The sequence below is a fragment of the Cheilinus undulatus genome, linkage group 24, assembly GCF_018320785.1.
Source record: "Cheilinus undulatus linkage group 24, ASM1832078v1, whole genome shotgun sequence".
Lineage (NCBI taxonomy): Eukaryota > Metazoa > Chordata > Actinopteri > Labriformes > Labridae > Cheilinus > Cheilinus undulatus.
Window position 1 is genome coordinate 10,378,149 of NC_054888.1, and position 17,526 is coordinate 10,395,674.

Sequence of the window (17,526 nt, forward strand, 5' to 3'; positions counted from 1 at the left end):
GGGCAATGACGGTTGTAAAGTTAAAAACGTACTGATCTACTTTAATGCGTGCCAAGAGCATAAATGAGCCTTAACAGTAAGAATTTTTGCCTGTTGGACCCTTCTACGGGACAGGGACTCAACAAGAAAACTCTCAGCAGGAAGTTTGCTTCAGTGATGTTTCTATACCAGTATATCTACAGTAGAGGAGAGTACTTCTCCATTCACTGCCACCACCATAAGTCTACAAAAGTATGGACAATTTGATATATTACCATGTGTTTTGGTCAATAAGGCTGCTGTAGGATGTCAAGGCCAAGAAATTCAAAAGGTGGAGTCTTATCATTAATCCATTAATTGCTCCGTTCTCTAGAAGTAAAAATGTAACCTGGGCTTGCCTCCACTTCACAGTGGTGCCCAACCGGGGGTCTGGGCATCCCCGGACGGGATGGGGGGCACAAACTATTCTGATGTGTTGAAATTAGTTGTGCGCACATTTAAAAAGAAATTAGAAACATAATGATGGTGTATCAGGGTGTATTGCAATATTGACAACATAAAGAGGATCCGTGTATTTTTGCAGGGGGAAAAGGGCTCAGTTTATTGGGGAACAAAATCTAAATATTTGAGATTGTAAAGTTGTAAATTTACAAGAAAATAAAAAGAATTCCAGAGTCTAAGAAGTCTAAAAAAATGTATTAGAAACTCATAAATTCCAAGTTTTTAACATGAATTTGAAACAGTGTAAAGGCAAAAAATATATAAGAATTCAAACTGAAAAAAGGGGTTTGATTTTCAACTTTATAGCCTCAGAAATTTAAAGTTTTGGTTCAGGTACATTTTTAGTAAAAAAAATGACTCTAAAACAGAGATTTTGAATGATGAGAATTATGGATAGTTTATACATAGATCTTTAGTCAAGAACCAGTGTGGTTAGTCATATTATGTTAGGGGTATTCTCAATTAAAACAATTAACATTGACAATTTCTCCAAGTGGGTCCTGGGGGGCTTAGCTTTTCTTAGATATTAGTAGTGAGGCCTCAGGAAAAAAGGTTAAGAATTACTGAGTTAGTGAACCCAGATGAAGAACAACTTCCTTTAATTAAAAAAGAAAACTGTTTAAAACACATAGGTAGTAACTGGTACCACTCTGGTAACTGGGTAACTGGACACCAGCCAAAATAGGCAAGACACTGGGCTAAAGCTGGCAATTATAGAATCTAGACTTGTCAAAATGGACGTCAAAGTGCAAATCCAGTAGTCACTCAGCTGTTATGCAGTATCCACGCCCAATCTGAAACAACCGTCATAAGACAAGATTTCAGCCAAAAACAGTAACTTGTTCTTGCACTTCTTGTCTAAATGAAAATGGCTTTTTGGATACCCCAAACAAATTGAATTTGAAACGCAAAGTAAAATTTTTGGCACCATTATAAGGAGTTAGATTTGTGTTTTGGGTTTCTTTATTTGAAAGCAGAGTGAGTGAATTACAAAAAAACCATCCTAGTGATGAGTTTGTGATCAGAAAAGAGAAAGCAGCCAATCTCTCTCTTCCTTCAGGATAAAAGGCCACACAGGCGACGCCTGAACGTGGATGTGAGTGCGGTGAAATCCTATTTCAGCAGCCTGGAGATGCTGACGAGTTCCACTCCTACGGCAAAAGCCCCCAAAGGAAGTGTTCGTGCACAGTGAGATGACTAGAGAGGGTTACATGTAAGACGTCACGAGGCAAGCAGAGATGAAAGGGTGAGGACGAGTCGCAGCCTCTTTACTGGATTACACAGAGGAGAAGAGGGGTGTCTTTGGCATTTCAATCAGAGCAGTTCAAAACAAAAAGGGACAAGGACATGGAGAACATGCTGGTCTGATGTGGGGAGTTGTTCTTATTTTTTCATGAAAATGTCTGATTTACATCAAAATGTAGGCAGCAATGACTTGGCGGTTAAAATTAGCTAATTTTCCCAGTCCTACTGTCCCTAATCAGCCACAACATCAATCAGCATGCTGATTTTTAGATGTGGATCAGCCAAATTTCATAACTATTCAAGGCAGTCTGTAATGGTTTAATTGCCATCTCATGCAAAAGCGCTACATTTCCCACAATCCAAGAGTGTCAGAGCGACATCTGATTGGTTGATCCTACTTTTGCCCATAAAACTTCAGCATTCTGCCTCTCATAGTGAATTTAACAGCAGTTTTTCTCCAGCAAGACTGGGTAATGAAGGTATGTAGAAGATATATGATCACGCAAAAGACATAAGAAGCCCAAATATGCACTATATGGACAAAGGTATTTGGCCAGACCTGTAAATTATTGAATTCATTCTGAAGAGCTAAGTGACTTCAAATGGGGTACCATGATGGATGCCACCTTTGCAATAAAATGGTTCATGCTGGATATTCTACAGTCAACTGTCAGTGATATTATCAGAAAATGGAAGCGTTTAGGAACAACAGAAATTCAGCCATGAACCTGTAAAATCACAGAGCAACAAAACCTGTGTGGTAAAGCACACCGACACTGGACTGTGGAGCAGTGGAAACGTGTTCTAGATTTTGAAGTCTGGGTTTGGTGGACATCGGGAGAACATTGCCTGCCTGATTGCACTGTTCCAGCTGTCAAGTTTGGTGGAGAAGGGATTATGTATGGGGCTGTTTTTCAGGGTTAGGCCCCTTATTTTCCAGTGAAGGCCAGTCTTAATGCTTCAGCATACCAAGACATTTTGGACGATGCTATGCTTCCAACTTTGTGGCAACAGTTTTGGGAAAGGCCCTTTCCTGTTCCAACATGACTGTGCCCCAGTGCAAGGACTATAAAGACATGGTTTGATGAGTTAAGTGTGGATGAACTTGACTGGCCCACACAGAGCCCTGACCTCAACCCCATCGAGCACCCTTGGAGATTGCAAGCCAGGCCTTCTAGTCCAACATCAGTGCCTGACCTCATAAATGCCCTACAGACTGAACGGGCACAAATTCCTACAAAAACACTCCAAAATCTTGTGGGAGGTCTTCAATGAAGCGTAACAATCAAATCTGTAAAGCAGCATAGACTGAATGATGTTGTGGCTGATTAGGGACAGCAGGAAAGAGGGGGTACCTTGAATGCAAGGTGCAACTAGCTTTCTGCACTTGGCATTTGTTTACCTGCACAGTGGAAAAAGCAGGCCGTGATATAATAATGTATAGACAGCCCAATGTTGGTGTTAGCTTTCACCCACTTTACAGAATGAACAAAAAACAACCAAATTAATATTTTTCTCATCTGAATCAAATCAGCAAGCAATAGTTGTGATAGCAGCCCAAGTTTCAAAAATATCTCAATGTTAGTCTTTCCACTATCATTTAGCCTGTAGTTCTGTGGCTTTGTTGTGTGAAACAGATGTTAGCTATGATTGAAGTTATGATTTCTTTCCCTCCAAAATACTAAAACTGGCCCATAAGCAGGTATGCAAACATCATTGAAGCTAAGTTCTAGCTGGCACTTTCAGATTTTAGTGGTTCAAAATACTGCCCTGTGCTGTAAAAGGGCCAAAAGTGACAAAAACTCATTGTCAAAATCGTAATTCATCGTAATTTTGAGGAGATTGAGAATAAAATGCTCTGTGCTGAAGCTCCACGTAGTGGTCAACGATAGCTGCTGTTCAAAGCTCTTTGTCCACAAAGCCTTCACACACTGGTCACCATAGCTTGGCTTTTTCTAAACACAAGTGATTAAAAAAAAAACAATCCCAGTTGGATGGTAATACTGGGTGTTGCAGCCATCGGGTTGTGCCTTTTCTGCAAGATAAAAATCTACAGAAAATATTCCAAAAATGTTGTATTTTTCCGTCCTTGAAGACCAAAGACATTTAAAACTAGAATGGCTGTCGGAGGCGGCAGACCCACGCCTAAGCAGTGCCACCGAGGAACTCCAGCTCCCATTGATTACTATGGTGTTCAAAATTTCGAAGTCCGAGAAAAAACAAGCGGGTGCGCAGATCATCACCAAAATCTAATCGATTTTTTCCTGTCACTATCCCAATATTCCTTGAAAGTTTGGTGAAGATACAACTTTCCGTTCTCGAGTACACAAACAAACAAAAAAACAAACAAATATACGGAACCCATTACATAACGATTTCATCGGCATGGGTAAAAATGGGACCAAAGTTAAAAATAATAGAAGAAAGATTTCTTTTTGGAATAGTTGTACAATAAAAGCTGATCATGATGAATAAAAAACCTTCAAAACTTAAATTCAACGTGTCAGAAATGTCAAGAGTATGCAGAGAATATAATTTCAGAAGCTAAAATTTGACACAAAGATTCATTTATTGTGATTTCTTTGGTTTTGTTCCAGTTCAGTCAAACTGTGGAAGTCCAAAGTGCTCTGGCTGAAACTCCTCCATACTCCGGAGTGTAAGCGTGGCCTCCCAGGTCAGGCTCCGGTCCATGTTGTCATCAGGGATCATCACTACCTGCATCCCCGCCGCCAGTGCCGCCTTCACACCGTTGGGAGCGTCTTCAAACACCAAACACTGAGCAAGGACAGACAAGAGGAAAACAAAGTGATATTATCCTTTAAGCCTATTAGGTGTAGAGGATTTCACAGAGCTGACACCTCAAACAAACAGGCAGAAACGGGAGCGCCGTTTCCATTTTCAGTCTGATGGGTTTGATATTCCTCTGAGGAGTTTCGCTCTGACACATCAAACATCCATTTCATCTACAATTTGAGGAGCGCTAACCCCTGAAACCTCTGTTCATCTGCTTTATTTAGATTTTACATTTTCAGACGCCGCTTTTGAGAGCAGCTCATCAGGTTTTTATGACATATCAGGAGGCTGCATGCTTCAAAAACACCCGGCTGTAAAGGAAAATATGATCCAGGTTAATGATCTACTCCTGCTCAGCTTCCTTTTGAATCAAATGTGCCTTTTTTGTTATGACGAGGCCTGTGTCCGAAACCTCATGCTTTCATACTACTCATACCAAATGTGATGCCAAATTTAGCAGTATGATCTGAATGCATAGTGTCATTTTGTGTACACAAGACATTCGCAATTGTTTACTAAATCGGCTCGACTTTTTGAAGTATAAACATGAGCCTGCTTGTTGAACTAAACTGCCCCACAATGCATTGCTGCTCTCACTGGAGCTTACCAGCCAGCCAGAAATCAGCGTAAAGTTAAATGTAACAGTATCATAGTGGGTTTTTAATGTTTACATAGCTGCAGGCCGGCCCATAGAACTGGCTGGCCCCTGAATAACCTAGAGAATAGGCCCTCCCCAGACCTGATATATTGGTTTCTGATTGAATTATTGATTCCTGCTACCTTCAATCCGTCTAACCACTACACTAATTTTTGTCACTTGTTGTTTCGTGTCGAACTTTGACCCATTTTTGTGGCTTATTGCCCATTTTTGCTACTTTTTCCAATTTTATCTGCTTTTCAACCTTCACTATTTTTTCCACTTTTTAGCCATTTTTGCCACTTCTTTCAACCATTTATTACCCCTTTTTGCTATTTCCATTTTTGCCATTTTAACCAATTTGTGCCATTTACACCCATTTTGAACCACTTCTTACCCAGTTTTGCAGCTTGTTGCCCATTCCCTGTGACTTTTTTTTCACTTTTTACCCATTCATGAGACTTTTTGTCCATTTTGACACTTCTCAGCCATTTTTGCTACTGTTGATGCCATTTGTTCCTCTTTCACCTGTTTTTAACGCCTTTACCTATTTTTTTCCACGTTACCATTTTTGCCAATTTTCTTTTACATCTAATAAAGTTTTGTAGCTAGTTGCCCATTTTCGCCACTTCTTGTCCATGTTTGCCACTGTTCTTGCCATTTTATCCAAATTTGTGCTGGTTTTTTTCTATTTTTTTTTTACCTTTTTTCCACTTTTACCCATTTTTGCAGTGTTTTGCCAATTCTTTCGCATTTAACCCCTTTGCATCCACTTTGTTTTACAATTTTTTTCCTGTTTCTCTCACTTCTTGATCATGTTTGCCAGTTTTTCTTGCTACTTTTCTTACCAATTTATCCAAATTTGTGCTGTTTTTTTAAACTGTTTTTCTACTTTTACCCATTTTTGCAGCATTTTGCCCATTTGTTCACATTTAAACCCTTTCAATCCATTTTGTTATCCCATCTTTTAACCCATTTTTTTCCACTTCTTTTATTCTTATACCCTTTTTGTCCATTTTTGCTACTTTATCCCACTTCTGTTGCTTTTAAACCCTTTTGTTTCTACCTCCTTTAATTTTACTCACCTGTGTTTTTTATTGCGCATTTTTGCTGATTTTAACCCACTTGTGTTGCATCTTGCATTTTTGCTACTTTAAATCAGTTTTTTGTTGCTTTTAGGCACAATTATTTAAATACTTTCCTTTAAAGTTGTCTCAGTTTATTCTACTTTTTTTCTGGCATCCTGGCATTTATGTATATCATGGCTTAGATGAAGTCTGAAATGACTTTCCTGATCATTTAGTTCAGTGTGCCATCCACATTGTTAACATTAGCAATAAAATTTCATTCTGTTTTTAAAAAGGGGTTTACATTTTTTATTGCACAACAGCATAGATACAATTAAATTCTTGTTGCTTTGATTATAGTGGTCATTATTCAGGTTATAAATAAAATATTGTCACAGCTCAACTTTATAATGGACTATGATATGCTGACCTCCATGGGCCCCCTACTTGGCCGGTCCCCACAAAGTTCTCCTCTTTATCCCCTCTTTCAGATTGCATGGCTAGATCATTAATAAAACTGTGACTTTATTTGTTAGCTTGATGGCCAACTTCACATTGGAAAGGTTCACTAAACTATACACATATCAAAAAATTGACTTTTACGGTTAATAAAAGGTCTGATAAATCAGATTTTCCAACAGAATAATGTGTAGGACCTCCCTAAAATCAAATATTTCCTCTGAATGATCATTCATAAACCAGGAGAAGTGATTCTGCTCCATCTGTAACTTCTATTTTTTCATTTTGAGGTCATTTTATGGGTATCAGTGCAGGGCTGTGAGGCTGGGATCAGACTGCAGGTTGGGATGTAACGGAAAACTTGTAGGGAGCAGGAACATCGCTGCCTCTCTCCTCTGCTCTCTCTGTATCAGACACTAACGGTAACACGTGTATCTCTTTTAAAGAGACTTAATAAAATGTATTTCCAATTGGCAATGGCAGATTTATTTACATTTCATAGAGCCGACTCTTTAAGCTACATTTGTGTGTACTCGTGCAACTGGCAGTATGACATCTCTTCTTTGTAATCACTGCCTGTCTGAAGGGAGTCCCATAAACTCGACATAAAATCTTAAACTGAATGATCTTAAATCTCACACAATGAGGATTACAGCCTAAAATACCAAAGAAGAGGAGCTTAAACTGAGAATATGTGAATTTCACAGCAGGAAACATTGATCCTCTTAGAAGAGAGGAAACTGGTTCTCTGAGTGAAATCAGTCCCAACATTTTCAGTAAATAAAACCAATAAACTCTTAACAAACCAAACTATATGTGACTCAAACTCAACAAAGCAAGAGGAAATATGATGTTTGAAATCCTGCACATGTTGGTCGAGGACGTTGGAGCAGCTGCAGTAAATTAATACGTCTGAACCTCCAGCGGGAGGTTAATCATTCCTCAGTATCCAATAATCAGAGAGAGAGAGGGCAGGCGGGAAGAGGAGTACAAGTTAATGCCGGCTAATCAACAAGACGATGAGCTGGAAACACGAGCTCAGGCGTTCATATTTACTCCTAACTGTGTGGGAGTCTAAATCAATGTCAAATAACCTGAAACGGCAAGGACAAATCAGCTACTGAACACAGCTCTGCTTCTTTGAACAAGTTTAATTTATTGGTTTTAAGATTTAAAGAGATGAGGAATTTTTATCCACCTTTAGAGTCGGTTTAAAGCTTCCACTCTGATAACAGCAGGAGGGCGAAGGGATCATGTTTGGATGATTCTGCCCATCATACCTCTGTCCGGTCTGTTCTAGGGAAAGAATGATCTCAAGAATTCTTTCTTCAAGGTTTCGCACAAATGTTCAACCCCAAATCAAAGGTCTACTCTCAGTGGGCCTCATGTTCATCACTTGATTGCGAATGCAATATCTAAAGAATGCCTTAAGTGTTTTTCTTCATATTTTAAGAAGTTTTGTAATGACCTTGCAAAGCAGATGGATAGGGTTAGGGTGTTTCTCACTGGTGAATCCATCTTGTAAAGTTCCCATCTAGAAAGTGACAGAACCAATCAGTGTCAAGGGGCAGTACATTCGGGTGCGGCGGAGTCATGACATAAGCGAGCAGCAACAACAGGCCGGTGCAATTATGGCAGAAGACATTAGCGTGGATGCTGCTAAAGCGCCAGTTTTATCAGAACCTCACGACATTTTTTCGTTAAAAGAACAAAGAACAGCAGTGAGTTGTTTGCCAAAATGACAAAGGTCGTGTACTGACATGTCTACAGTCGCCATGGTTCGTGTTAGGCAGTTCTCTATAAAGTTTACTCCTCGGTAGTGGCGCACCTGGGTAGGGCTTCATCTTGTGTTTTGTTGCTCTGATTGGCCAAAAGGTATGACAGACTGAACGTTCATTCCCCAAACGCTGTCTATGAGAGGTTTATCAGATGGATGTGGCGTGTCTGGTGTGTCAGGTTAGTTTTTAGGGTTATTTCTTTAAATTTGCACCAACTTCCCCTTCAGACTCAACGATAAAACCATTGAGTTTTTGATGATTGTGGTCAAATGTCTCTGGGCCTCATGTTCATCTCTTGATTGTAGGGGTATGACGAGACTCTTATCTTACGAGACAAGATGAGACAAGATTTGGGCCCATGTGACACCAGACGAGACGTGATGAGAGGAGACGAGATTTTACATTTTTTTTATTTTGAAAAAAAAAATAGGTGGATAATATGTCCTTTATACAGCTATACGTCATAACTGCAAAGCATTCAGGTCTATTCAGAAGTGTTTAAACTAACTCCTCATGTATGGAATAATCCATCAATGCTTACACAGTTTGTCTTATCTAACTCTGAGTCAAACTGTACATTTCAATGCTCTACAAATCAAATATTTCATTTTAATAGTCTCCCATATCTTTAGTTTACTACACTATGCACTCATTGCTACAATTACAACTATAATAATGAAAGCATTTAGATTATTTTGAAAGTACTTTAAACACTGTTTATGACAGACTGAGATATAAAGAGCTGCATCAGTAAAATCAAACTATTTCTCATCGTCTTTGAGGACATTCGTAATTAAAACACTCAAAAGAAATATTTCTGTCAATAAAACGTTTGCTGTAATTTAGTGAAATAGTTTATTTGATCGTTTTGTGCGCTTTTTGTTTGTATGAGCTTTGACAGTGTTGTACACGATGCACAGAGGAGCATTTACGTAAATGTGTGTGCGTTGGTGATCAAGTGTGTGTCTGCTCTGTCTCTGCTGTCAGACAACAAGCCGGGCACGTTTAAATGGGGCTATAGCTGCGTTTTTTTGAGCTAACAATGGACTCTATGGCGCTGAAAGAGAGTTTGTTTAGCTAAGTTTACCTCTTCAGTAGCCTATACAATGGTCCGTCGCGGTACACGTTAAGCTTCTGCGCGGTCAACAGCTGATGGATGTGTGACTGACAGACGGTGAGATGAGAAGGAGACATGACAAAGCAGAGCGGAAGCAAAGTTATAAAGTCACAGACATCCACACACTATGAGTGAGTATTCATGCATACACAAACTAATTTAACACTATATTCTCACAGCACAGCAGCAACATTTCATCATTTTGGACCGTTATGATGAACTTCGTATGCACAGGCGGATCATGCACAGCCCTAAGTGGCGCACGCGGAGGTTGGGGGTTGGAGCGGTGACTGAATGGGTCACGGATCAGCTCCATTTCTTCATTAGCTGCCAAACCAACGATTTTAAAGTGTCCAGGGCACCTTTGTGTACTTTTATAATTTCCAGTTTGGTATTGTCTCCTGAAAGGACAGCTGCTGCTTCATGTGTCAGCGCAATATTGATCTCGCGAGATGGATTTTCCCTCGACGAGAAATCTCATGACTTTTTGATCTTGCGAGATCTTGTGGCACAAGATCTCTTCACACCCCTACTTGATTGCAAACACAATATCTAGAATGTCTTGAGGGATTTTCTTCAGACTTTCTACAAATATCCACTCTGAATTACTGATGAAAAGGTTAAATTTTCAAGATAATGAGTCAAATGAACAGGGTGTTAAGCCTAATGATCATCGCATTCTTTTGAAAATGTCTCACCAACGCTTTGAGAAATTTCTTCAATCTCTATGGCCTCATTTTCGAGATAGTAAGTAGAAAGAAACCGACGTTAAGCCTTATGTTCATCCCTTGCTTGTAAAAACAAGATCTCACCAATGCTTTGAGAAATTTCTTCAAACTCTGGCCTCATGTTCATTCTTTGCTTTCCAGGCTATTAAAAAAAGTTTTCAAGGTTCTTCTTCAAACTTTCAAGGATAAAATCATTAGGTTTTGGAAGCTGAGGGTCAGCTGTCATTGGTCCTTATGTTCATTCCTAGACTGCGAATACAATAACTAAAAAAGCCTTAAGGTATTTTCTTTAAACTTTGTACACTTGCCCTCTCAAACTTACATTGATTGTATTTTGAATGGAAAAATTAAAGGCTCATCTGTTGCTTGTGACCAGGATAAATATGTTTCACAAACTGGCTGAACTTTGAAACTTAAGTCAAAGGTCAGTGGGGCCTCACATTCATGTCTTGCTTTTGACAGCGATATCTCCTGAATGCTTCAAGGGATTTTCTCTAATCTTGGCTGAAATGCCAACTCTAAGGCCTCGTCCACACGGAGACGAAAATGATATATTTCTTTTTCATTTTGATAAAGCTTTCCATAAATACAAGGTCATATCAGGAAATGTCCGCATAACCATGGAACAACTGAAAACGACTAAAAACGTAACATAGTATATATCCCAAGCCTGCAAGTGTTGCTGTAACGCTTCCACGGAAATGCACCAAAAGAGAGAAGAAGATTACAGAAAACTGCCACAAACTTTCTCCTGGTTGCCCTTCTGGTTGTTCTCCGAAGTGGATTTAAGAACGTCTGGTGTCTGCTGTTCTTGGTGGTGGTTAAGGAGCATCAGATTTTGCTGTAAAAACCATAATAAGCTCAACAGCTTCTGCAGCATGAACACGACCCTGTAATCCGTCATTGTTATTTTGGTTCGACTTGCGCATGCAGCATAGGTTGGCTACGCTATGTGTGACGTAATCGTTTCAAGAAAGATGCGGTTGGTTGTCCACATGGAGATGAAACGGTAGGCAGATTTCTTCACTCTGGAACTCAGTTTCCAAAAGTCGCAGTAGCAGTTATGGTCTCCCAAAACGCCGTTTCCGTGAGGATGGAACGCCAATACAAAAAACTTCCGTGTATACTCCTGAATTCATCTCTGTGTGGACAAGGCCTAACTCAAGGATAACCATATATATTTTTGAAGTTATGAGTGAGAAGTTCAAGGTTAACGGGCCTCATGGAAACCCCTTTCTCTACAGGTCATTCTTGTGATATTTTTAGTGCACTTTGAGGAATTTCATTCAAACTTTGCACAAACATTCCCTCCGACTCAAGTGTGAACTGATTACATTTAAGGGGTCAAAGGTCAAACGTAAAGGTCATTAGGCCCCATGGTCAACCTTAGCTTTTAATATTTTTACCACTGTGGACACTCTTGCGCTTCTTTTTGACCCACCACTGCCCTTTAATTGCCAACCTAAAGGAGATGTGTAACCACCAGGTAGTAGACCTAGTTTGTATTGTATAATTTCATTTAATGCAATAGTCTCATGAATTAAGACTTTATCAGCTTCTATATTAACAAGTTTTCAAATGATTATTTTTCACTTGTTGAACAGAGCTGAGGAAGAAAGACCCGCTCTCAAACAAAAACATTCTTGCTACTGAGAATGTGAGAGAAATGTCCTTGACTGAATCTCACCAAGCAGCACTGAATTATAAACGAAGACGTTTTTTTCATTGTATAAAGATTCTGGCTTGAAATTAGAGATATGAAATATAAAATTCAGCTTACATGGCGAAACAATGGCATGACTTCGAGACTGATGCATAACTGACATTCTGTCTTAAAATAAATCTAGAAAAATATATCAGAGCTTCTTAACAAAAGCCAAAATCAGAAACATCCACCCTTTATAGATTTATAAACACTAACATCCAATGACAGTAATCTAATCCTGCAACCAATTAAAATGTGAGAAAGATTAATGTAAAACTGGGCAGAAAACCTCATGTTTCTGAGGATATAGTTTCCTTTGATTTGCCATCACAATCATACACGTCTTCATTAATCTTGCAGAAATAAACAGAAGCTGCAATAATTACCCTTATCTGTGATTATTTTAAAAGACAATTATTTTCCAGAGTGTTTCTCTGCTTTGGAGTTTGTTTGCATTTAAAGGCAAAGGTTTCCCTGCGTCTCCGCGTCACATGGTCATGGCAATAATGCAGGTTAATTGCATGTCACACGAGAAATGATTTGTCTAATAAAGTCTTGAAATACAATTACAGACACTAGAATATTCATTTGAGGCATGACGGATGGTTAAACGTTTTCCTGGTGAATCATGGGGTTCATCACAAGTCTCTTAAGCTGCGTCAATGTCCTTCACTTGGATCCAAGTATCTCCTATTTGAGAATCGTGTATCCATGAGAAAGGGAAGGAGAAAGAACACATGGGAATAAAATCAACCACTAGGCCACCAGTAACTCTACATTCACAAAATTATCAGCACAACACCAGTATCCACAGATATTAGCTGTAAATATTGGCTTATATTGGCTGTAATAACTGGTTGACACCAGCTATAAATATTGGCCTTTATCTGCTGTAAATATAGGCTTAAATTGGTTGTAATAACTGGCCTGTATCAGCTCTACAACTTGGCCTAAATTGGCTGTGAATTTCAGCCGATAACAGCTGTAAACATCTGCATATATCAGTTGAAATAATAGACTTAAATCAGCTGTAAACATAGGCCTAGAGCAGCTCTAAATATTGGCCTGTATCAACTGTAAAAACTGGCCTATATCTGCTGTAAACATAGGTATATACCAGCGACAACAATTGGCAAATATCAGCGATAAATGTTGGCTTATACATGCTGTAGTTATAGGCTTTTATCAGCAGTACCAGTTGGCCAATATCAGTTACACAACTCTGTCGACATTGGCTGAAAACATCGGCCTATATCAGCTGTAAACATCTGCCTTTATCAGTTGAAATATAGACCTTTATTGGCTCAATTAATTTGCCTGTATCAGCTGTAAAGGTTTTGGCTTTAAAAATTCTCCTATATCAGCTATAAATATGAGTCTGTATCAGCTGTAATTGGGGCCTTAAACAGATGAAAATATTGGTCTACATTGGCTGTAAATTGGTTTTTACCAGCTGAAAGTATTGACTTTTATTGTCCATCAATATCAACCAGTATAGGCTGTAAAAATTGGCCTGGATCAGCATTAAACATCAGTCTACACCTGCTGTAAATATGGGCCTATATCATCTGTGAATTTTGGCCTATATCTACTTTAAATTGCTTGTATAAACTGTAAATATTGGCCCACATCAGCTGTAAATATCAACCAATATCACCTTGAAATACTGGCCTAAATAGACTGTAATATTGGCTAATATGGGATGTAAACATCTGCATACATCAGCTGTAAAAATCGACCTATACTGGCTGTAAACATTAGCCTATATTAGCTGAAATAGATGGCCTATATTGGCTGTAAAAATTGGGCTACATTAGCTGTAAACATTAGCCTTTATCAGACGTTAATATAGGCTTGTAACGGCTGTAAAAATCGACCTATACTGGCTGTAAACATTAGCCTACATTAACTGAAATAGATGGCCTGTATTGGTGGTAAAAAATTGTCCTACTTTAACTGTAAACATTAGCCTATATCAGCTATAAATATAGTCTTATAACAGCTGTAAAAAGCAGCCTATATTGGCTGAACCATTCCGCCTGCATTGGGTGTCAAAATCAGCCAGTCTTGGCTGTAAATATCTGCCTGCATCATTCGTAAATATTGGCCTATATCTGATGTAATTAAGGGCCTAACCCAGATGTAAATATGGATCTGTATCTCTTGTAAATATTGGTCTATATCAGCTGTAAATAAGTTTGTACCTCCTTTAAATGTCGGCCTATTTTTGGTTATTATTATCAACCAGTATTGGTAGCAAATCTCAGCCTATATCTGCTGTGAATATGTGCCTATATCATCTGTGAATGTTAGCCTTTAGGTACTTTAAATAGCTTCTATCAGCTGTAAATGTTGGCCTACGCTGGCTGTAAGCATTTGCCAATATCAGCTATAAATATAGGCTTATATCAGCAGCATGCCTTTCTTTTGGCATGCCTAGCACTCTGTACTGGGCCTTAAGATACATAAAGTAAAAAAGGAAAATACTGAGTCATCCATTTGCAATCCATCTATCTAGATTATTTAAAGCACACTTTATTCTATAATGTTTGTATCTTATGAGGTTTTATTTGCATGTTTTCCTTCTTTATTATTTCTTCTTGCACACACTGTACTAGCTACAGGGCAACCAGGGCACCCAGCAGTGTTTTCTTCATTTTCTAAGAGAAAATGTCTCACCACAAACTCAGCCTTAACCTGAATATAGGCGCTTCTTTGTTTACGCCTCCCTTTTTTATTTTTTTTTATCAAGAACGGCACAAAGTGAATTCATTAGCGAGTAAATGCAGCTGGAAGTTTGTGCTGGGAAGCAGCACTTCAGTCAGAATAAAGCAAACAGACGCTGAATGAGTCTAAAGCTGCACAGAAGTCGGAGAGGACGCTTTAAGCACCTTTGTTCATGTCAGCTCTAATACTCAGGTAGAACAAAGAGAACTCCTCGACTCTCTTCAAAACCTAATTGACTTCTGTGATGTCGCTAAGCCTGAAACCGGAGGATGTGGAACAATGACAGCGGAAACACTGAGAGTACACAACGGAGGGCCCTGTTGCTAATTCCCCTGATTGGGAGCAATTAAAACTGGTAATTACCCTGAGAGCCGGAAAAATGACCCTTTAATCTGCCTCCTATGCTGTGGTAAAACGGATGAAAATAGACAAAGATATGGAGCTAGTCACTGAGGATCGCTGGAAAGGCCGGACTAGGACTTCATAAAACAATCTAAATGAGAATACAACTCCACAAGCATCTCAGACGCATTAGTCTGACCCTGTTTGCCTCCATAATTTACATGGACTAACGTGCATTTTAGCTTACTGGACTGTTACTACTGACCTGTTGAATCAAGAAATCCCTTGAATAGAACCTGGCGGACAAATTGAAGTAGGCTAAAAGATCTCAAAAAGCAACATATCATGCCACAGCCTAAAGAGAACAGATAAGAAACAAAGTCATCGACACATACTATTCTGAAAAGGGCTACAAAACAAATTCTAAGGCTTTGGGACTCCAGCAAACCCCGGTGAGAGCCATTATCCACAAATGGAAAAAAACTGGGAACAGTGGTCAACCTTCCCAGGAGTGGGCGGCCTACCAAAACTACTCCAAGAGTGCAACGACGGCTCATCCAGGAGGTCACAAATGAACCCAGAATGACATCTAAAGACCTGCAGGCCTCACTTAAGGTCAGAGGTCATGACTCAACAAGAAGACACTGGGCAAAAATGGCAGCTGTGAGAGAGTTCCAAGGCAAAAACCAATGACCAAAAAGGACACAATGGTTCGTCTCACATTTGCCGAAAAAATAAAAAAAAAATAAATAAATAAAAAAATCCTGATGATCCCCAAGGCTTTTGGGAAAATATCCCATGGACTGGCGAGACAGAAGTTGAACTTTTGGAAGGTGTGCATCACGTTACATCTGGCCTAAAACCTACACAGTATTTCGAACAAAGAACATCATGCCAACAGTCAAACACGGTGCTGGCAGCGTGATGGTCTGGGGCTGCTGTGCTGCTTCAGGACCTGGACCTCTTTCCATAAATGGTGGACCATGAATTCAGCTCTCTACCAGAACTTCCTAAAGGAGAATGTCTGGCCATCAGTTTATGATGTCAAGCTACAGCGCAGTTGGGTTATACAGCAGGATAATTACAAAACATGCCACAAAGTCCACCTCTGAATGGCATTAAAAAACATAATGAAGGTTATGGAGTGGTCTTGTCAAAGTCTAGACTTGAATCAGATTGAGATGCTGTGGCATGACCTTAAACAGGCTGTTCATGCTGGAAAAATTCTAATGTGGCTGAATTAAGACAAGGGTGGGCCAAAATCCCTCCACAGCCATGCGAAAGACTCAGTGCCACTTATCGTTAACACTTGCTTGCAGCTATTGCCACCATCTCAGCATCTAAGTGTAGCAAACATGCCAAAAAATGTTCAATCAGGAAGTTGACAAATACTTTTTTTTTTTTTTAGATTTATTTTTTGGCCTTTTATGCCTTTATTCAATAGAGGAGGACAGTGGATAGAGTCAGAAACAGGAGAGAGAGTGGGGAGAGACATGCGGTAAAGGGCCACAAGCCTGATTCGAACCCAGGCCGTGCGCCCGACAAATACTTTTTCACAGCACTGTACGTACACAACCTTCTTTTAATGAAGAAATATCGTCAAGTTCTGATAAAACTGCTACGCTAAGCTCTTCCGCCATAATTGCACCGGCCTCTTGTTGCTGCTTGCCTAAAAATTACATGTGGTTTTAGTGCAGTACTCTTTTTACTTAACAACAATCTATTTGAGGTATGATTATAATCAATTAAACAACTTTACAGACAGTACTGAATTTAGATAAGATACATTTTGGCTAGATTTTACCAGGTGTTTTATGTTCTAGTCTCTTTTTGTCTGACCAAAACTCAAGAACCTGAACTCCTTAAATCCAAAGAAAATGTGGGAAACATTTACAAAATATTTGTCCTTTATGGTTCAATTATTCCCAAGAAAAAGATGGAGAAAGTGCAGCAAAAACAGAGTAATTTATATGTAAAATCCCTCAGCACAGCTTATTTTCGACCTTGAACAACAGCAGCATTTTCCCCATGTTTCCTTGCCCACATCAGTGAGCATACTGGCGCTGACGGTCCATGAATTTGGGTTATGAGGATTTATTTTGGCATGAAAAGGCTGTTAAACTGTTTTCCCCTCTAAAATGTTGATAAAGTGACTTCCAGTGGATTTACCTTGTTACATTTTTATGAGGCTTTGTTGCTCTGTGGCCGAGTGTTTAACAAGCAGAACACCTTGGCTCGCTGTGACAGCTGCTTTTGGAGGATTTTGGTCCAGAGTCAGCAGCATTGGGCCGCCGATGCTGCTGTGATTCACACTGCAGTTACATGAGCTAACAAACCAAACCGCAGGTTAACACTGGGTATTATACACCACTGAAGTGAGCTTTACTTGGCTTCTTATCAAACCCTTCCTCCTACCTAGTAATTCTACAGCAATAAGTGTGATTATCT

The 17,526-nt window shown here is 39.3% G+C and overlaps 1 protein-coding gene across 1 annotated transcript in view; it reads right to left on the reverse strand.

Moving 5' to 3' along the window:
- Window positions 1-4,275: 4,275 nt before the first annotated feature.
- The window catches only part of LOC121506354 (pseudouridine 5'-phosphatase), a 45,016-nt gene continuing 31,765 nt past the window's right edge, over window positions 4,276-17,526 (reverse strand). Inside the window, exon 4 of the mRNA XM_041782129.1 lies at window positions 4,276-4,500. Within this exon, the coding sequence (XP_041638063.1) occupies window positions 4,324-4,500 (177 nt within the window). The 3' untranslated portion in view covers window positions 4,276-4,323. The remainder of the gene's footprint in view (window positions 4,501-17,526) is intronic.